The sequence below is a fragment of the Danio rerio genome, chromosome 1 (genome assembly GCF_049306965.1).
Source record: "Danio rerio strain Tuebingen ecotype United States chromosome 1, GRCz12tu, whole genome shotgun sequence".
Taxonomy (NCBI): Eukaryota; Metazoa; Chordata; class Actinopteri; order Cypriniformes; family Danionidae; genus Danio; species Danio rerio.
The window spans coordinates 57,952,501-57,975,000 of NC_133176.1; the positions used below are offsets into that span (position 1 = coordinate 57,952,501).

A 22,500-nucleotide genomic window follows, 5' to 3' on the forward strand; every position below is an offset into this window, starting at 1 on the left:
CAGATGCCCTTCCAGCTGCAACCCAGTACTGGAAAACACCCATACACACTCTGGCCAATTTAGTTCATCCAATTCCCCTACAGCGCATGCGTTTGGACTGTGGGGGAAACCGAAGCACCCAGAGGAAACCCACTCCAACACGGGGAGAACATGCAAACTCCACACAGAAATGCCAACGGACCTTCAGGAACTTGATTGACACCAATAAAGAGACGAGGCTTTTGAAAAATGTAACAATACGACGGTGAAAAACAGAGAAAAAGTGTGTGTGTGTGTGTGTGTGTGTGTTAATATGTCTCTGTGTGTGAAAGTGTGTGCATGCATTTGAGTTTTTGTGTGTTTGCGCATTTGCATGTGAATGTGTGTGCATAAATATGTGTGTGTATGTATTTGCGTACGAAAGCGTGTATGTGTGAGTGTGTGAGCAAGCATGTGTAGATTGTGTGAGAGCATGTATGTGTGTGTATAAACGTGTATGTGTGTGCTTGTGTATGTACTGTGTGTGTGTGAATGTGTGTCTGCACTGAATGCGTCTGTGTGTGTGTGTGTGTGTGTATGTGTGAGCGTGTGTGTGCATGTGTGATTGTGTATGTGTGTAAATGTGTGCGTGTGTTTGAATGAGCATGAATGTGCGCGTGTGCTTGTGAGTGTGTTTGCTCGAGTACATGAGCCTCTGTGTAATGAGAGCGTATATATGTAGGAGTAAGCTTTTGTGTAAGTGTGTGTGTGTGTGTTTGATATGTGTGTATATGTGTCTATGAGGGAGAGTATGTGTGTGTGTGCAACTGTGCATAAGCGTGTATGCGTGTCCTTGTGTGTGTATGTCAGTGTATGCATGTGTGTGTGAGCTAGTATGTGTGTAAGAGCATGTGTTTGTGAGCATGTATGTGTGTGAGAGTACAGTAAGTGTGTTTTGTGAACATGAGTGTATGTGTTAATGCGTATGTAAGCAAGTACGTGTGCGAGAGTGAGTGTGTGTGTGTGGTTTGTAGTGTATTCCTCTGGGAGTGAGATCAGACACAGTGAATCAGAGACTGAATGAAGAAGGTCTTTGTTTTGATGGACATCACAGCATCTGATCTGGGATCAATGTGAAGCGGCAGTGCCTTTAAGCCTTTATCAGCTGTGATGTGTGTGTGTGTGTCAGACGGGCTCTTACTGATGCCAGCTGTGATTGGTGGAAGCAGCAGACACACACTTGAGCCATTTTCTAGCGCCGCTGCTTCACCGCTGGATCTCCAGGACAATTTATCAGTCTTCTAGATGTTTCCACAGCAGAGAAACTGGCAGATCCTTAAATCTGCTCATCTCCAACCAGGAGCCAATCATTACCAGCTGAGCTTTCTAGAACTACAGATTGCTCTGGGACGAAACCAAAAGTGCATCACTCCAACTATAAAACAAAGCAAAAGAACATTTAACGACTGCTAGCATTTAAGTCTGCTATATATATATATATTTATATATATATATATTTATATATATATATATAGCAGACTTAAATGTTAGCAGTCGTTAAATGTTCTTTTGCTTTGTTTATTAAATTTGTATATTATATTTATTAAAGGCTATTTATTTATAATAAATATTATCATAAAAAATGCGTAAGTAAATAGTAAATCAATAAATTAATGTATTAATATTTTAAAAAGTAATTGACAAAAAAATATATATATATTTAAATATACACTTAGCGGCCAATTTATTAGGTACGCCCTACTAGCACCAGGTTGGGCCCCCTTTTGCCTTTAAAACTGCTTTAATACTTCCTTGCAGAGATTCAACAAGGTACTGGAAATATTCCTCAGAGATTTTGCTCCATATTGACATGATAGCATCACGCAGTTGCTGCAGATTTGTCGGCTGCACATCCATGATGCGAGTCTTCCGTTCCACCACATACCAAAGGTGCTCTATTAGATTGAGCTCTGGTGACTGTGGAGGCCATTTGAGTACAGTGAACTCATTGTCATGTTCAAGAAACCAGTCTGAGATGATTCATGCTTTATGACATGGCGCGTTATTTTGCTGGAAGCAGCCATCAGTAGATTGATGTAGACTGTGGTCATAAAGGGATGGACATGGTCAGCAACAATACTCAGATAGGCTGTGGCGTTGACACGATGCTCAATTGGTACTAATGGACCCAAAGTGTGCCAAGAAAATATCCCCCACACCATTACACCACCAGCAGCAGCTTGAACTGTTGATACAAGGCAGGATGGATTCATGCTTTCATGTTGTTGATGCCAAATTCTGACCCGACCATCCTGAAGAAATGTTGTAGCAGAAATGGAGATTCTTCAGACCAGGAAATGTTTCTCCAATCTTCTATTGTCCAGTTTTGGTGAGCCTGTGTGAATTGTAGCCTCAGTTTACTGTTCTTAGCTGACAGGAGTGGCACCCAGTCTTGTCTTCTGCTGGTGTAGCCCATCTGCCTCAAGGTTGGATGTGTTGTGTGTTCAGAGATGCTTTTCTGCAGACCTCGGTTGTAACGAGTGCTTATTTGAGTTACTGTTGCCTTTCTATCAGCTGGAACCAGTCTGGCCATTCTCCTCTGACCTCTGGCATCAACAAGACATTTTCGCCCTCAGAACTGCCGCTCACTAGATATTTTCTATATATCTGACCATTCTCTGTAAACCCTAGAGATGGTTGTGTGTAGCCGGGGCCGGTCTTAACGGCTCGACTACCCCTCTGCGTTGTGTTGTGTTGTGTTGTGTAAAGTAAAGAGCTGGAGTCTGTCTGCAGGTTCAGCGGTCTCATTTATTTAAGTGCTGCACAAACAGAGAACATGCAGTTAGTCTTCTCTTAAAACTCCTCTTACGCCTGCTACTGCTCGCTCTGCTCTGTCCTCCGACAGACTCAAGCAAGAACAAAACAGTAAATATAACATATTACATAATGAAAAAAGATAAGTCATTATAAAACTGTTAATTAATATAGTGAATATTTTAACTTCCCAATGCTTTACAAAAACTCCACTTAATATATAATATATAACATTTACCAGTATTTTATATAACACATTAAACATCAGACACATAAAACACAAAAAACAATACCTGCACAAACAGAGAACATGCAGTTAGTCTTCTCTTAAAACTCCTCTTACGCCTGCTACTGCTAAACATTCATACACAAAACAAATCGAAAATCAGCAATCAAAATACAAATTTCACAGGCTAAATTCCATGCTAATATTGTGCACTGCACTTCTCTTGGTTGAAACGACAGTTTGGCAGGTTAAAACACGATATAAAGAACCCAAACACACTCATATAACTCATGTACATGTTATATAACATATTATAACAAACTCACTTCATCTAAATTACATATTTTTGTACTTTATACACACTTTTCTACGGGACAGGAGTAAATGCCTACCTCGCTCTGCTCTGTCCTCCGACAGACTGAAGCAAAGCGCGCGCTATGTCACTGACGTCATCGCGGCAACGCACGTCAATGACGTCATCGCGCCGACGCGTCAAAACAAAAATAAAACATTTTCTCTTTATTTCTTACATATTAATGACCAACAAAACAAAGATTTTGCGTGAATTTATAACGAAAACATAAATAAATTTAATACCTGTTACATTCACCCCCTTCTAAATTCACCAAAATCCCTAAAACTTAAGCATTTACAAATAGTTGACTAAATTATTCGAACAATCTCTGAACCTACTCAGCTTGAAAATGCTACCTTACAAAAAGGTTGAGAAAAATTTAAAGGATGATCAGACCTTTAAAAGCCTCTCAGAATAAATGATGCCTTTTACACCATACCAGATTCCAAATACCAAATCATTAAGTCAACAATATTATGCCTATTTAAACCATGTCAAATGAATTAATTTACATTTATAGGGATCAAGCTATTTCTCAAGTGTATATTAGAGGACATAAAATTGGACGATTAAATAAATGTCTAAAACAAGGTAAGTAATGACTGTGACTTTCTACCCAAGGTGTTTGTAATTGATTTAAAGTTGAACTGTTTCTGTGCCATAGACTCAATGAGACGATTAACCTTTTTGACTACTCTACCAGCACGTGTGACCTGTCTTTGTGTGTTTCCAATGTTCTGAGTGTCTCGATCTTCAGTCTCATGATTAGGCAGTTCTACTGTGTTAACAATGGATGTGTTTCTGTCACTATCGAGATTGAAACAGTCTGTCTGACTATCACGAGGCTCTGTAACATGACTTTCATCCTCAAAGAACCTCTCAGAGCAATCATCATCCTGACTTTGCTGTCCTCCATCAGTGTAGAACCACCCAGATCCAGTTTCACTTGGTGTGCTATGATCCATTGAATGTTCCGTTCCATCCAGCACCCAAAGACTTGTTCGTTCCTTTGAACAACTGCTCTCCAAACAAACTGAGAGATCCTGAGTCTTTGAGGTAGCAACGGACTCTTCCTCATCACGTTCCTCTAACCACAAATCACTGGCTCCTCCAAACTCCATCTGAGCAGGTAAAAAGCTGATGTCCAATAAAAGATTGCGATGTACAACTCTCCTAGCTCCGTTATTGTCTTGTACCACATATGTATGTGTCCGAGGGTTCCGTTTGATGACTTTATAGATAGTGGACTCCCACTTATCAGCAAGTTTCCTCCTTCCTCTCTCTCCCTTATTAGCGATCAGTACATGATCTCCAATGTTCAAATGCGTGCCCTTTACTTTTTTGTTATATCCCTGAGCTTGTTTTTGTTGCTCTTTAGCAGAATGCTGTTGGGCAATGGCTGCTGCTTCATGGAGATGAGAGAGTAACGTCTTGGCGTAAGTACTATAATCCACTACTACAGGATCCCGTAATACCTGTTTGAACATCACGTCTACAGGGAGTCTTGGCACGCGGCCAAACATAAGGTAAAACGGCGGAAACCCAGTTGTTTCATGTACAGTGGCATTATAGGCAAATGTTAGGGTCTGAATTTGTTGAGGCCATTGATGTTTAGCTTTTAATGGCAAAGAGCGCAGCATTGCTCCTAAAGTCCTATTAAATCGTTCAGTTCCTCCGTTGCCCATTGGATGATATGCTGTGGTATGTGATTTAACAACTCCTGACAACTTAAGCAACTCTGCGATTAAACCACTCTCAAAATTAGCACCTTGGTCTGTGTGTATACGTTCCGGGAATCCATAAACACAAAAAACATGATCCCACAGCTTCCTTGCCACTTGCTTAGCTGTCTGATTGGCACACGGAAACGCATGGGCTAATTTGGTGAAGTGGTCCGTAACTACTAACACGTCGACAGAGTTTTGCTTTGAGTCTTCTGCACTCCAAAAGTCCAGGCATACAAGTTCCATGGGTGACGAAGTTCTGATACTCTCCAATGGGGCTCTAGCGGATGGTTCAGGTGATTTAGCAAGAATGCATCTTTGGCAACATTTGACATAGGCCTTGACGTCCTGCTCCATCTTAGGCCAAAAAAATCGCTGCCTTGCCAAATAAAGTGTTCTTGCTTGACCCTGGTGTCCTGCAAGGTCGTGAATACCACTCAATGCTTTAGCCTTGAGACTCTGGGGCAGCACATACTGATATCGCTTCTGCTTGCATGTAGGGTCCTTAGACACTCGATAAAGTATCCCATCGAGAATTGTAAGTCTCTCCCACTGTTTGCTGAGAAACAGTGCGCCCAGGTTGAAGTTAGCCTTTTCTCGCCTTGAAGGCCTTCTTTTGCGGGACACAAAAGGGGCAATTGTGGCTATACTGGTATCCTGTTCCTGTCGTTGTTGAAGTTCTTGTAAGGAGAGTTCCGTTAAGGTGTCCAGATTAGATGGTGTGAACTGCTGAACAGATTGAATTAAATGCATTGCCCTAGACTCTGCTGCTTGTTCCCAGTTATTATGAGCTTCACAAAGAGCATTAACTTCATTAGCATCACAAGAATCTGAATTAGCTACTGAAAGAATCTCTTTGGGGTCAGACTCAGACTCCTTGCGGTGACACTGAACTTTCAGTCTGAATGCATCCTGGATCCTTTCCTCACAAACTTCTTCAGCCTCAGACAGCAAGCACTTATAGAACTCATTGAGCAGCCTATTACTGACTGTCTTTGCAAAAGGATCACGACTAAGAACATCAGCCACCACATTCTTACTTCCTGCTATGTGACGTATATCGAAGGTATATGGGGCTAGCTTGGCGACCCAACGTTGTTCGCAGGCATCTAGCTTTGGTTTAGTCATTATGTATGTCAACGGATTGTTATCCGTCCATACGGTAAATGTGTTCCCCTTAAGCCAATGACTAAACTTCTCGCAAACACTCCACTTTAAGGCCAAAAATTCAAGGCGGTGGGCTGGATATCGTTTCTGTGAGGTACTGAGTGTTTTGCTTGCGAATGCAACAGGCCTAGCTTTGTCTTCCCCCTGAGGTATTTGAGCTAATACTGCCCCCAACCCATCTAAAGAAGCATCTATGGACAGGATGAAGGGTTTCGAAAAATCAGGATGTGCCAGTATTACACAGTTTAACAACTTCTCTTTCAGTGAGTTGAAACTTGCATCACACTCTGCCGTCCAATCGGAAGATTTTAGTTTCCTATAGGTACCAGCCTGTTTTGTGATCCTTCCCTTTCCTTTCCTCTTCTGTCCAGCAGTGAGGGCAAACAAAGGTTTTGCAATGGCAGAGCAATTAGCTATGTAATGCTGATAATAAAAGACCATTCCCAGAAAGGATTTTATTCTTTTAACAGAAGGAGTAACTCCGTCATTGTCCATAAGATCTGACTTGTTCATACGGGAGATTACATCCACCTTTTCTGGGTCAACAGAAACTCCACCCCCTCCGATTATGTGCCCCAAGAACTTCACTGATGTTCGCAATAGGTGACACTTTTTGGGACTCAGTTTCAGATTGTTCTGGCGAAGTCTTTGGAATACTTCCTCCAACCTACTCAATGCTTCCTTCTCAGTGGCTGCAAAAACTAGTAGGTCGTCTAAATAGCACAATAGCTTAGTAAAATTCAGGTCACCAAATATACTCAGCATCATCCGCATAAACGAAGCGGGGCTATTGCATAAGCCTTGTGGCATGCGGTTGTATTCATGCAGACCAAGTGGGGTGGTGAATGCAGTAAATTTCTTGTCTTCCTCATGCATGGGTATATTATAGAAACCCGAAGTCAAGTCCATTGTGCTAAAATAGACATTCCCACCCAAGGATGCCAAACAGTCTGACTGATGTGGGAGTGGGTGCGCGTCTTTTAAAGTCCTGGCATTGAGCCATCTAAAGTCGGTGCAAATTCTCAAACTGCCATCTTTTTTCCATACCATGACTAGTGGTGAGGCAAATTCACTAATGGACTTCCTTATTATGCCCTGATTTTCCATCTCTGTCAAGACTTGTCTCAGTTTTTCGTAATGAGCAGGAGGAACTCTTCTGTAAGGAAGGCGAAATGGGCGTTCGTCTGTCAGACGGATCCGATGAGAGAAGCCTTTTGCCTCGCCACAGTCCAAAGCATGTTTCGAAAAGATGTCATTATAATTAACTAATAGCTGAACTAACTCTTGCTTAGTAGAGTTGCTTACTTGGCACAAATCAATGTCTAAATCCTTAAGGCCAACCTCTACAAGTTTTTTCTTGAGATCCTCAGAGTTAGATTCAGTGTTAGCTAACACTTGTTCCTTCCTATCAACCTGACTAGTGTTCTGGAAAGCTGTGAAATCTTCAACAGCTACACAGGGCGAAACATCTGCTAGCTTGCAATTTCTCTTTAAAGTTACTGGCTGATCGGAAAGGTTCATAATTTTCATAGGGATATATCCATCACCCCACATAGGTGTGATAATGCGGGCAACCAGAATGTTTCGTTGCATGGATTTTGAGGACGTGGGCTCAACAACCACTGTGCTGCCTGGAGACATAGGAGTGTTTTTCGGGAGTCTGCCCCAAACAAGATACTCCTGTTTCGCCATGAGGGTCACAGCTTGTGTCAGTTTCACAGTTCCAATCTTATTAGGAGTTTCAGCACCCTGCCATCGTGTCAATCCAGCCATCATATCAAGAAACTGAGAAGCATCAGGGGCCAATGAGGAATCACAGCTCTGAGTGGCCACTCTCCAGTAGTCATCACTGCTTTTCATCTCATGCATCAGGTACTTTATGACATTAGATCCAAGGATGAGATCATCTTTTTGTCCTGGGACCACAAGAATGGGAACAATGCACTGAACACCGTACACTTCTATCTCCACTTCATACATGCACTTAGGGCGGGTTTGATGACCTCCACACCCAACCAGGACGACTCGCTCAGTTAGTTGTTTGTCATAGGTGAGTATGTTTTTTTCCATCAATCGAGACGCTGTATCTTCGCTTACTGTACAGGCCATGGAGCCTGAGTCCAGCATTCCCTTTACTTGGAACGTTTTGTTTATGATTACTGGAGCATAAAACAGTTCACTAAACAGTTCAATTTTTTGTGAATTTTGCATGACTACTTGACTATCTTCATATTGAGCCGAGGAAGCACTTTCATACCATCGCTCCCAATCAATCTCACATTGTTGGTTGAGGGTTTTATTTTGTTCACCTGCACATTCCCTCTCCATATGCAGGTCCGTCAGTTTAACAGCTGTTGTTGTTCTTGACTCATATTCAAATTGGGAACACTGGCTCCATATCTTGCCTTAGGGCAGTCTCTTTTCCAGTGGCCAGGCATACAGCATGACATACACAGACCTTCTCGTCGGCAGTGCATGGTAGTTGAGTGATCAGTTGCTTTGCAGACTCTACATGGTTTCCGGACTGACCGATATCCACCTGACATATATGGGGTACGGATTGCTGCTTGATTGTTCTGCTTTAACATTTGATCAAGTTGAGTAATGAGATTCTGCAAGCTTGTAGTATCAGACACTGTGCGAACATCACCCACCATTTCAGTTTGATTTTGGAGTCTTGTTGATGCGCCCACCTGCACAGATTCATCAATTACAGTGGCCTGCACATTCGCAGTGGCATATCTCTCAACACCAGGACGTCTTGATTTGGCCTGCTGCTGCCGAATCTTCAACTGCGTATGATGATCATCAAGGTGCTCCTGAATCTCACAAGCTTTCCACTTGTCTGCAGTTTTAAATTTTAGCACAGCAGAAAGAGCTGGATCTGGGCAGTGTTTTACGAACATCATTGTTACCTCCTTACTTGGATCTTCAAGGTTACGTCCCTGTCTTTTTAAGCAGTGCTCTGCAACATCAACAGCCTTATTCAAACGAATCCAATAGTCCATTGCATTTTCTCCTACTGCAGGCAGAGTGTTATAGAAATCAGCGAGTGGCATTGCAGAGTATGTCAGTTCACTAAAGTGCTGCTTAAGAATGTCAATAACAACTTTCGGGTCTTCATCAGGTTTTAAAGATGAATTACTACGCAATGTAACTTTAATTACGTCTCTTGCTCTCCCCCCAAGTCTAGATATCATCTCTTGAGCCTGCTCTCCTTTGGGCACACCTCTCTTTCTAAGATAAACATCAATTTGTTCTTCCCACTCATGGATAGAAAGTTTATCAGTGCCATCTCCACGAAAGCTTGGTGGCTCTTTTACGTCAGAATGCATCACTAGTTTTACACCAGTCATGTTCAAAGAATGTGATTCTGCTGAGGGTGTTTCTAAACCTACATTTGAATTGTTCGACACTTTGTCCCCCTTTTCATTTCCCTTGCACAACTGTGCTGAGATTGATTGTCCTATCTCATGTGCTAATTGTGTAATGAGATGGCTCAAATCAGTGGAAGGTGTGTCTGACCTGGGAACTTGACAATCAGTTTTTATGCGTGTAGAACTAACCACTGGAGAGTCAACAAAACCCATAGCTCCTGGTGCATGAACTATATCTCTAAAAAATCTACCCCTTCCTCCTCCAATATACACATCATCCTCAACATCGTCAGCAGCGTAAGTGTATGACATTTTCTTTTCTTTAAAATTATTATAACTATAATTATTATTCAAATATTGCTATTATTTTATTACGATTAAGCAAAAAGAGAAAAAAAAATGTTCTGTCAAAAGTCTTTGCAGGTGTCCAATAGAAAAAAACTATGTAAACTTTTTTTTTTTTTTTTTTTTTTTTTTTTTTGGTCTCTGTCAAATTATCTTCACTGATGTTTCACAATGAGTCTTTGTACCTCTCTCCAGCAGATAAGTCAAGAAGGGAAAAGTTAAACCGAATCCTTGGTGTGAAGAATGCAGCATACAGCAACATCCGGTGGTCAATCTGATGTTGATCCTTTCGAAGGTCACGGCACCAATGTAGCCGGGGCCGGTCTTAACGGCTCGACTACCCCTCTGCGTTGTGTTGTGTTGTGTTGTGTAAAGTAAAGAGCTGGAGTCTGTCTGCAGGTTCAGCGGTCTCATTTATTTAAGTGCTGCACAAACAGAGAACATGCAGTTAGTCTTCTCTTAAAACTCCTCTTACGCCTGCTACTGCTCGCTCTGCTCTGTCCTCCGACAGACTCAAGCAAGAACAAAACAGTAAATATAACATATTACATAATGAAAAAAGATAAGTCATTATAAAACTGTTAATTAATATAGTGAATATTTTAACTTCCCAATGCTTTACAAAAACTCCACTTAATATATAATATATAACATTTACCAGTATTTTATATAACACATTAAACATCAGACACATAAAACACAAAAAACAATACCTGCACAAACAGAGAACATGCAGTTAGTCTTCTCTTAAAACTCCTCTTACGCCTGCTACTGCTAAACATTCATACACAAAACAAATCGAAAATCAGCAATCAAAATACAAATTTCACAGGCTAAATTCCATGCTAATATTGTGCACTGCACTTCTCTTGGTTGAAACGACAGTTTGGCAGGTTAAAACACGATATAAAGAACCCAAACACACTCATATAACTCATGTACATGTTATATAACATATTATAACAAACTCACTTCATCTAAATTACATATTTTTGTACTTTATACACACTTTTCTACGGGACAGGAGTAAATGCCTACCTCGCTCTGCTCTGTCCTCCGACAGACTGAAGCAAAGCGCGCGCTATGTCACTGACGTCATCGCGGCAACGCACGTCAATGACGTCATCGCGCCGACGCGTCAAAACAAAAATAAAACATTTTCTCTTTATTTCTTACATATTAATGACCAACAAAACAAAGATTTTGCGTGAATTTATAACGAAAACATAAATAAATTTAATACCTGTTACATGTGCATGAAAATCCCAGTAGATCAGCAGTTTCTGAAATACTCAGACCAAGTACAAAATCACTTAAGGGGCCGATCACACATAATGCGCATTTATGTTTCAAAAACCAGAGGCGCACCACACTGTCTTTTTGTTGACAAGAAAAAAAAGAGCGCAGTGCGCTTTCTTAGGTCGCTAGGCAACGATTGAATCAGCTGGGTAATGTGTTGCTTTTGATATTAATATAATTTTAATATTTAACAATATTGTGAAATTCATGATTTGTGAAGTCATACAGCTCTGGATAACCCAAAACAGCAACCACAAGTCTCCTCCATCTTCAGAAATCTCCGTTGTTGCCTTGACAACACAAGCACTGCAGACACCTCAACGGAAACCCAGCCTCGGCTTTCCTTTGATCGGAGAATGAAAAAGACTCGACTGACGTAACACGCCTTTTCTGCTCAAAGTCAACTTTTTTCAACTGAGAGCGCCTGGCGATCAAATGCAAAAACACGAGGCGCAGCATTCGGTTAAAACGCGAGGTGTGCAGGGTAGGGTTGGGCATCTAAGCTATAATGCCGATCCGATTCGCATCTCGATACAAAGAATACGATCCGATATATTAGCGATACATTTGTGACATATTGCGATGCAACACGATACGATTTACACCCATATCACGATACGATGCGATATTTCAGCACTAACTAATTAGATCAAGTTTATGAGATGATGTAAGAAAGGATGCTGTGCCATTGAATGAGTTTGATTATTTATAAACCAAGCAAAACCAAGACTTTTTTTACAAACTGGCTTTTCTCTCAGAGCCAGAGTGTCAGTTTACAGTAGAGGGCCATTTTAGAACCTATAGCACATATTATTTAAGTATTTTCAAGATAAACAGAATGTATAAGTGCAATATATATTAAAAATATATATATATTTGCACTCTTTCAACATAAAGGTTTACCATTGCACAACAAGAATTGTGATTTAACTTTTCAACTATGAAAACAAGTTTTACAAAGATATATTTTGCCACTGATTATTCAAAACTTAAGGTGGTGAACTAGCAGTGTTATGCTGCTTTGAAACATCACTGCCACTGTAAACAACAGGCTAATAAAAATAAAACAAACCAGCAATCTTCTTGCTGTGAGGTGGTCAAACTACCCACTGTGCCACCGTGACACCCATTATTTTTATCATTATTATTATTAATATTATTATTATAATTAAATAAAAATTAACAGGAGGAGGTGTTTAAAACCTTCGTTCTCCGTGACACTAGGCTGAATATCTTTGCAGATGAACAATGCAATAGCATTCGTTATTGGTGTAGAGCGAGCAGAACTGTTGCGCACGGAAAAAAAAACTTGCAATACTTTTCTCACCACTTTTGGAGCTGGTTGAAGCAGTGCGAAAGCCGGGGATGCAGGAACACTGGAAAATGCTTTCACTACAACACCGTGGCGCCGCTTCAAGTGAGATATCAGATTAGTCATACTGCCCGCGTATTTTACAGATGCGCGGCACATTTTGCAAATTGCATCTGTCCTGTCATGTCGTCCATCCTTAAATCCATAATGTTGCTTGCCATACTTTAGATTTAAAACTGAGTGGGGACTAAAATGTTTGTTTTGCTTCTCGCGCTTTCTGAGGGTGCACCACTAGCTTCATCCACACACCTGATACACTGAGTTGTAGTGTAAGTGTACACATCCGCAAATCCGTTGCTAAGGCTTACTTTATGTAGGTTGATTAAATTATGCGCCAAAAACAGGTTGACAACACTTGTTAATAAATAAAAATACATTCTATATTAAAAATATAAGCTGTATCTCGGAAAAATCGATGCATCTCGCAAAAACCGATGCATCTCGATTTGCTTCCAAAATTTCATTCATCCTCTGCTGCTCAACCGATGCACTCGCATCGTGCACGCGCATGACCGCGTATCGATACATATCGATGAATCTTCCCATCCCTAGTGCAGGGTGATTAAGCAGTCCGCAAAACACTTCCGGCGGTTAGTAAACCATTCAAAAGAGAAGCATTGACCGCGTTCGATGTGATCAGCCCCCTAAATCACCTTTATTCCCCATTCTGATGCTCGGTTTTAACTGCAGCACATCGTCTTGATCATGTCTACATGCCTAAATCCATTGAGTTAGAAGTTTGCGTTAACGAGCAATTTGTCAGGTGTACCTAATAAAGTGGCCGGTGACTGTATTTACACACACATATACTGTAATTAATGAATCATTTAAATTTACCTTGAGATATAATTAAAATGAGATATAATTAGCAAATATTCCACTATATACAATAACTCAATAATTTTAATAACTGACAATATATGCATTGCAGTTCATTCCGCTGTGGTGACCTCTGAAATAGAGACTAAGCCGATCTACATTTAAATGTTAAAAATAATGCACAAATAACCCATATTATTTAATGATAATACAAATGATGCTATATACACATATAATTGATTAATATTAATCATAAATCTCACCTTAAAGTAAAAATAATGCTGTGTATTTCATTTCTTTGAACTGTAACACAGTCAGTGGAAATGTAGGCCAGGTTTATCAGGGTCTAACAGATCCTGCATCAGTGCAGCATCTCCGGTGTCGCTCTTCTGGAAAAGGGTTAATTTTGCCAATCTGTTTCCCTCGCTCAGTTATGTGGAGCAGCAGCAGGGAATCTCAGAGCTGAAACCGAATTACAAGCACATTGTGCACAAGAACGAACATGTCATTGTAGAGAATGAGAAACAGGACGCTGGAAAGCGGCTGACAATGTTAGTCTTCGGCTCTTTTATTCTTACATGTGCAATTTAAAGTAATAGTTTGCCTAAAATAAAATTCTGCGATCATTTACTCACCATGATGTCGACACAAAACCTGTAGGCTGTCATTTTCTTGACGGAACACAAACGCTGAAGAAACTGGGGGTCTGAAATACAGGGTCTGTAAACCTACAGTAAAGGCAGGATTTTCATTACTGTATGCTTAGGCTGAGCTCACACTGTGATTTTCAAAGGACTTTGATTGCAGCTTTTTTTAGACTGTATGAACATGATCCATGTGTTGTCAGACTCAACAACAATCAAATGCAGCCCAAAAATGTATGTTATACAGTAGAGTTGTGTTGACCTAAGTTGTTCCAGAAAATGGTTCTGCATCCCTTCGGAAAGTTTCTAAATTCAATGCTATTCTGATTTCAATCAATTCTGAGCTTTGTTTTGAACAGCAAAAAGCTCTCAAGGCTAGTAGATGGCCTTTTAGGATGGTTTTGAACAGCTAACGGCGCTCTAGGCTAGTTTTGAACAGCTAACGGTGCTGTAGGCTAGTTTTGAACAGCTAACAGCGCTCTAGGCTAGTTTTGAACAACTAACGGTGCTCTAGGCTAGTTTTAAACAGCAGATGAAACTCTAGGCTTGTTTTGAAAAGCTAATGGCTAGATTTGAACAGCTGATGGTACTCTAAGCTAGTTTTGAATAACTAGTGTTGCTAGTTTTAAATAGCAGACGGCTCTCTAGGCGAGTTTTGAAGAGCAAATGGTGCTCTAGGCTAGTTTTGAAAAGCTAATGGCTAGATCTGAACAGCTAATGGCACTCTAGGCTAGTTTTAAATAGCTGATGTCGCTAGTTTTAAATAGCAGATGGCTCTCTAGGCTAGTTTTGAAGAGCAGATGGTGCTCTTGGCTAGTTTTGAAAAGCTAATGGCTAGATTTGAACAGCTAATGGCACTCTAGGCTTGTTTTGAATAGCTGATGTCGCTAGTTTTAAATAGCAGATGGCTCTCTAGGCTAAGAGTAGATAGTGCCCTAGGCTAGTTTTGAACAGCTAATGATGCTCTAGGCTGATTTTGAACAGCTAATGGCTAGTTTTAAAGAGCTAATAGCACTCTAGGCTAGAAAAGCTAATGGCTAGTTTTGAATAGCTGATATCACTAGTTTTGAACAGCAGATGCACTCTAGGCTGGTTTTTAACCATTGATGGTGCTCTAAGCTAGTTTTGAACAGCTAACTGCATTCTAGGCTAGTTTTTAACATCTCTAGGCTAGTTTTGAACAGCAGTCGGTGCTCTAGGCTAGTTTTGAACAGCAGACGGCGCTTTAGGCTAGGTTGTAACATCTCTAGGCTAGTTTTGAAGAGCAGACGGCACTCTAGGCTAGTTTTGAACAGCACAACTCTAGGCTAGTTTTTAACATCGCCCTGCTGAAAAATCTAGCTTAAACCAGCTTAAGCTGGTTGGCTGGTTCTAGCTGGTCGACCAGGCTGGTTTTAGAGGGGTTTTGGCCACTTCCAGGCTGGTTTCCAGCCATTTCCAGCCTGGTCTTAGCTGGTCAGTATGGGAGATGACCAGCTAAAACCAGCTTGACCAGCCTAGCCAAGCTGGGAGTCTAGCCAAAACCAGCTATATCCAGCTTAAACCAGGCTGGTCAAGCTGGTTTTAGCTGGATTTGGCTGGTCATTTTCCAGCCTGACCAGCTAAGACCAGGCTGGAAATGGCTGGAAACCAGCCTGGAAATGGCCAAAACCCCTCTAAAACCAGGCTGGTCAACCAGCTAAAACCAGCCAACTAGCCTAGGCTGGTTTAAGCTGGATTTTTCAGCAGGGGACACAACTCTAGGCTAGTTTATAACACCTCTAGGCTAGTTTTGACCAGCTGATAGATTTCTAGGCTAGTTTTGAACAGCAGATAGCACTTTAGGCTAGTTTTGAACATCTCTAAGCTAGTTTTGAACAGCAGATGATACTCTAGGCTAGTTTTGAATAGCAGACGGCGCTCTAGGCTAGTTTTGAACAGTAATTGATGCAGAATCTATTTCTCTATTTTTTTTCCGCCATTAACTCACATTCAGAAATGATACCTCAGAGCAAATATAAACAATCTGTAGCAATACCTTCATTTATAACACTCCTTGATAATAAAAGCAGAAATCAGTTTCAGCATTTCTCCACAGTACTTCAAAGTCATCCCAGCAATTAAATCAGTAGATTCCTCGCTCATATTCTTTATTGATAGCCTTCATTTATTTGACTTCATTTTAAGTTCAAACGGTTCTACTCTGACATCAAACACTGGGTGTTTATTAATAAATGAAAATAAACTGTATTATTCAGTGACTTTTCCTGTTTATATTTTCACCATAGCATCGATAAGTGTTAGTATTGTGATATTTGATGAGTGTTAAATCAGTGGTAAAGTGAATGTGGTGACAGAAGTCATCATGAGCACTACACACAGCAGTGCAGAGCTGCCACTGTCTGTCCTGTTCTGTGTTTCTGCAGGATCTGCAGTTACAGTCTTGCATGAGCGCATCTGAGAAGCCTCCTCCTGCAAGACCCCTGATCATTGGCCAGTCCACACTCTAAACGCTGTTTCTCTCTCTGTCTGTCATCTTTATTCCGTCTCTTTCTCTGTGCTCTTACCGTCTGTCTGTTCATCCCTTCAATATGTCTGTCTGCCTGTCTCTCTACCTCCGACTGCTTATGGAAGGTGTGGCCTGAGCCTCAAGCCACGCCCCTGAATGTGCCAGTGACTCCGCCCACCCGTGCAGCAGAGCTCAGTCTTCACCCGGTGCCCGCCGTGGCCACGCCCAGCTCCAGCCGTGACCTTTGACCACATCCCAACAATGCCAGGAAGCACCAGGGTCTGCTCGGTCACGCAAAGCATGGAAGATCCAGGAAATTTGAACAGGCCTGCAAAAATCATGGAAACTTCTATTTTGAATTTAATAGCTCTAAAGTGATTTATTTTATTTTATAATTTACGAAATATTAGCTGTAATTAAAACCAAAATCTAGTCTGAGATCACTATTGAAAATCTGTTTATTTTTTAGAATTTAATATGACATTTTTTTTTTCACGGTTTTATTTTTATATAACAAATTTAATGATGTTACGTACAATATATGTACAAAATATATTATGTACAAAAACAACTACAAACATTTTTGTCCAAGATGCATACACTAGATATCACATACAGGCTCTGAGCATGCGTCAATACAGCCGCCATATTGGTACAGTGCTCCCAGGACAAAAGTCATTCAACCGCACTAGTTAAGACTAAAGCCAATCTGAAGATGCTGGACTTTTCGGGTGTAGTAACGAGCAAACAAAGTATAAAAGCAGAACATTTTATAGGTAAGATTTCGCTTTTTACGAACTTTTGTGATTTTGATGATAATACAGTCTCTTACTGCACTGACTATAAGGCGAAGTAGCGCATACTTGCACCAAATTCTAGGCTTATGCTAGTTTTGTTGAATAAAATCAGCAAACAATGTGAACAAAATATATGACAACACGACTCTGCGGTGCCAGAAACGTGAATTATTGTCTGCTAAGTGAAGTAACGGCTAGTTTTTGAAGTAACTTATGTCGAGTTCAGACTGCATGATTTTCAAAGTAGTGGTGTCACAGTTGTTTTCACTGCATGTCTATCTGGGCTAGCATTTCCTTGCTGCTTTGTTTACACTGCAAGATGGATCAGCGACAGGGACTTTCACATTGCATGACTTTACTATAGGAAGAATCGCCGACAACTTCGTCCAAACTACGTCTCACAGCCAAAAACACATACTATATCTTTTGTTATTAACTACATAATGAGAAAGAAGCCTTTAATGGGGTAGAAAATTTACATATTTGCTCTCCTGGGTTTAAAAGGAATTAGCCATTTCTCCTCAACGTTGATAATAAACTAATTTCTTTCTGTATGAAACGTCAAACAGACACGGTTGCTCCTGAGTCCTGTCAAACCTCCACTAGTTTTTTCTCCATTTCGTGAGTCCAAATAATCCGAAAAAGAGCGCTTTTAACTTCTCCCCCAGCCTCCCACTGACCTGCAGCAGGTTTACACACGCACACACAAGTGAATGCCGCTCTCTTATTGGCTGTAGGCGATCGCTGATGTTATTTTCAGTCAAAACTCAATTCACACGGCGTGATTTAAATCGCCGACAGCTCCAGATATTTAGCATGCCAAATATCTCGCAGGCATCGGCGACTCATCGGCGATTCTCTCAGATCGCGTCTTTGATAGTTCATACTGTGTGATTGTCACTCACGTGCACGAGCACCGATTTGCCTGTGATTTCAGGCATTTGTCGGCGATTTCTCAAAACCTGTCGGCGAGCCAAAATCGGGGCTAAAATCAAGCAGTCTGAACTAGGCATTAATTTATAAGGGTGCCTAATAACATAACAGTGCCTGTGCACTGTTCCATCAATGTAAAAAAGTGATGTAAATAATAATCTATAAATAAATAAGTATAAGTAAATAATAATATATATATATATCTATAGCTCCGGATAGCCAGTCCTCCACTGCACCTTGGTCCCACATTAATTTCAAAGGAGTGCTACACTGTACCAAAATGGCAGCTTTATTAATGCAATCCTTCCAATAGACAACAATAGCGTAGACGACATCTAATGTAAATATCTATGGATTTCGTCCACTGGGCATTGATTTGATGGTAGTGGTTTGCTATTGGTGGATTTCATCTGAGTGACAGGGTGATCCCGCCCTCGCACCAGTAAACACCAATCAGAGAAGAGATGTATTTGAAGAGGGCGGGGAAGTTCTTTCATTCATTATGAGGACACATGATGTAAAAAATACGAACACCAAAATAAATAATCTAAAATAAACACCACAAACAAGAGAATTGTTCATTTTGATTGAATTAATGACTGTTGATACAACCCCCCACAATCTTAATCAAGACATTTTTCCCGCCTAAAATTGGCTTATTTTATCAGCAACCTAAAAAAATAAACATTTGCAGAGTATAAAATGCCTCTTTATTTTACAACACTGTCACTTTGTTTAAACGTTTCTCAAAGCCTAAACAACTGCTGTTTATTTTCAGGCTTAAATTACATTTTGAATCCCAGATTTTCGACGTGGTCTCAGACTTTTGGGCCTCACTTTTAAAAAAATCACGTGAAGACAGAAGAGGGATTTAGAAGACAGAAAAGACTTAAGGCCTGAGTGAGGGGGATTTAGGAATGATGAATGTTGGTATATTGCTTTTAAAAATGTTTCTCTCTAAAAGAGAAACATTCAATCGATTTTCCTGCAACACACAATCAACTTTTCCTCTCTCCTCTGCCATCGAGTTTCTGATTGATGTGAAGAAAACAGAAATGTATATGCAGACACTGAGAACACATCTATTGATGCATAAATATAAACCGGTCAAAGCTGAATGCCAAAACCTGTGTCTCACTGTCCTTCATGACTGATACTCAGTGTTTTATTCTGGCCGGACATTCCTAAATTAGGAAAAGTACAACAGAAAGGCAAGATATTTGACTTAAACTTGGTCTCTTATTTGAATGTACTTTACGATTTGACAAAATGCAAGTCACACAAACATCTCAGCACCCAGTTTAAGTATTTGTATATTCAAAATCTGAAAAGTCTGTTCACCCAAAACTCAACATTTGATTGGGTTAATCTCCTAAAGAAACACAATCACATTAAATCATTAACAGATTACCTTTGGTGTTTATTCACGTAAAAAAATGAATCACTGAACACAGACAGAAGCTTAACCTTGTCTGTGAAAACCAAATTTCAGTGGTTCATGCAAAAGCTCGAAGCTGACGGGTTGATAAAATAGCTCATACCTCACTTGTCCATGTGAAAGCTCAACCCTGATTGGTTCATGCGAAAATGCAACCTCATTGGTTCATGCAAAAGCTCAAATCTTATTGGTTCTTGATGAAGCTCAAACTTGATTGGTCCATGCAAAATCTAACATCTGACAGGTTGATAAATCTCAAATCTTATTGGTTCATGTGAAAGCTCAACCTTGACTGGTTGATAAGCTTAAACCTGATTGGTTCTTGATCAAATCTGATTGGGCCATGCAAAAGTTCAAATTTGACTTGGTTCATGTGAAAACCCAAACCTCATTGGTTCATGCAAAAGCTCAAACCTTATTGGTTCTTGGTGAAGCTGAAACATCACTGGTTCGTGCGAAAACTCAAACCTCATTTTGTTCTTGATGAAACTCAAAGCTGATTGGTCCATGCAAAAGCTCAAACCTGACTGCTTGATAAGCTCAAACCTCATTGGTTCTTGATTAAGCACAAATCTGATTGGTTCATACAAAATCCCAAACCTCAGAAAACTCAAACCTTATTGGTTCTTGATGAAGCTCAAACATCATTGGTTCATGTGAAACCTCAAACCTCATTGGGTCATGAAGTTCAGACGTGTTTTAGGTGAACAGACTTTGATATCTGATATTTTTAATTAAAAACATCTTCATTTGTGTTCTGAAAATCGATTAATTTCCAATGAATTTGAAAGAACACGAAGGCCAGTAAATGACAAAGTTTTATTTTGGTATAAACAAACCATTTAACTTAAAAAATCAACCATTGAAATAAAACACAAATTAATTCAAATTGTATTACAATATTTAAAACAATTATTTTATTCCAGTCAGCTGCCAATTTTTTTTTCATTTGCATTTAGTTTCAGTTGAAGTACTAAAATTGCAAAAAACGTAAACAAACTCATTGAAATTATTTTAGTTAAAACATTCAAATTTAATCTAATTCAACAAATTAACTAATTATCTTTTACTTTTATTATTTAGTTTACTAATTATTTAGTGCCAATTCTCATTATTAACTACTCTTATTACCTTCCTATTATTATGTTTATTAGTTCCTATAAAATATTTATACTCAAAGTTATAAACCCCACCCAATACCTAAACCCAACTACGACTTTACTAACTATTAACAAGCAGCAAATAAGCAGTTTATTAAGCGAAAAGTCATAGCAAGAATTGAAACTGTGACCAAAATCTATTCAAGTGATACTAAATAACAGACAGGGAGAGCGCGATGTCTGCAAAACGTGTGTAAATGCCAAACGACAGCAGTTTGCAGTATGTAGGTCAACTCTTCTATTGACAGCTGGACATCTGCAAGGCCAACAGTGGTGTAGCCGAGCTGTTTTTTCCATATATTCCCTTCCAGGGGTCAGCGACTCAACATTTACCATTCAACACCTTTATGTTTGGACATATGATTTGAACACAGGGACAGCGCCTGGGCTGAAACTTCCCTTCCCTCATCAGGGGACTTGAAGTGACAGGTCGAACGAGATGTGAAAGATTGCTTCTGGACGTCAGGATTGAACTTTCGGAGCGTTCACATGGCCGCAAGGGTTGGGAATCTGGGATTTTTTTAAAGTACTTCAGGGTGTGGTGTTCAGTATAAGGGTCAAGATAGCGTTTCCTGATCTGTATTGACATGTTTAAACTGTCTCTGCCAAATGTTAGCAAAGTGCCTTTTCTTGTCCCGGATCGAACTATCAGGCAGACGTTTTGGAAATAACGAGGCGTCCGCGGAGGCCTTAAGAGACACAACCTTGTGATTTCTGTTTGTTGGCTTCTTTCTTGTTTAGCTGTGGGGTAATATTATATTCTTTTGTTTGACTGTTTGTTAAATGTTTATAACTGTGCATATAGGTTAAATTTAAGACTATTTTACTATGTGACGATGTTATGAAGTTACTGCCAGTGTAATGAAAGTCACGCCAGCAAACATTGCCTTTCTTAAAGGGATAGTTCACACAAAAATTGTCCGTTTCTCAGCATTAAAGTCCGTTCACACCAAGCACGAGAACTATAAAGACAATATTGTAACAAAAGTTGAGGCTACAACTATAACGATAAAGATGCAGAGAAATTATATCGTTGGAATCACTTTCAGATTGAATGTTTCACAACAAACGAATGTTTCACATAATAAACGATTAAACAGTTAATCAGAATCCATTGAAATATAAAAGCCTTGTGTGATTTAAAATGAACTATTTTGGAAATTATTTGTTATGTGAAGTATAAAAAGAAAAGTTTCTCGGGTACAAAATGCTAGTTTTGCGTCATTGTGTTGTTTTTAATTTCACTATAATGACTGCGATCGCTATATTCACCGTTTGATTAGATTACACGAGCTGGACTCACTGGTCAGATGAGCTAAAAACAGAGGACATCTGCTGGTTAGAACGGGTAATGCAGAAAGAAAAGCATAAAACAATTTTAAAAATTATTATTAATCAGCGTGGACACAAATATAGTTATTAGTATATTTATATAAACAATGGAGTATGTAGGATATTTGCTGGTTACAATGGGGAAATTCAAAAGAGGTATCAATTGCTAGTTTTGTGTCATTGTGTTGTTTTAATTCCACTACAATGACTGTGATTGCTATATTGACTGTTTGATTACATAGATTACTTGAG

General features: G+C 39.8%; 1 protein-coding gene and 1 long non-coding RNA gene across 3 annotated transcripts in view; one reads left to right on the top strand and one right to left on the bottom strand.

Annotated features, from left to right (window-relative positions):
* LOC141375098 (uncharacterized) overlaps window positions 1–14,184 on the bottom strand; it is a 21,548-nt gene extending 7,364 nt beyond the window's left edge. Inside the window, exons 1-3 of the long non-coding RNA XR_012382367.1 lie at window positions 14,092–14,184; window positions 13,720–13,918; window positions 1,160–1,393 (exon numbers count right to left, since the gene is read on the bottom strand). This is a non-coding gene — a long non-coding RNA (uncharacterized lncRNA). The remainder of the gene's footprint in view (window positions 1–1,159; window positions 1,394–13,719; window positions 13,919–14,091) is intronic.
* Window positions 1–18,453, top strand: part of LOC110439889 (somatostatin receptor type 5) — a 36,253-nt gene extending 17,800 nt beyond the window's left edge. Inside the window, exon 3 of one of the 2 annotated variants that reach the window (XM_021477413.3) lies at window positions 16,506–18,453. In XM_021477413.3, coding sequence (XP_021333088.1) covers window positions 16,506–16,589 — 84 coding nt within the window. In that variant the 3' untranslated portion in view covers window positions 16,590–18,453. The remainder of the gene's footprint in view (window positions 1–16,505) is intronic. The other variant, XM_021477411.3, reaches the window with a different exon arrangement.
* The last annotated feature ends 4,047 nt before the right edge of the window (window positions 18,454–22,500 follow it).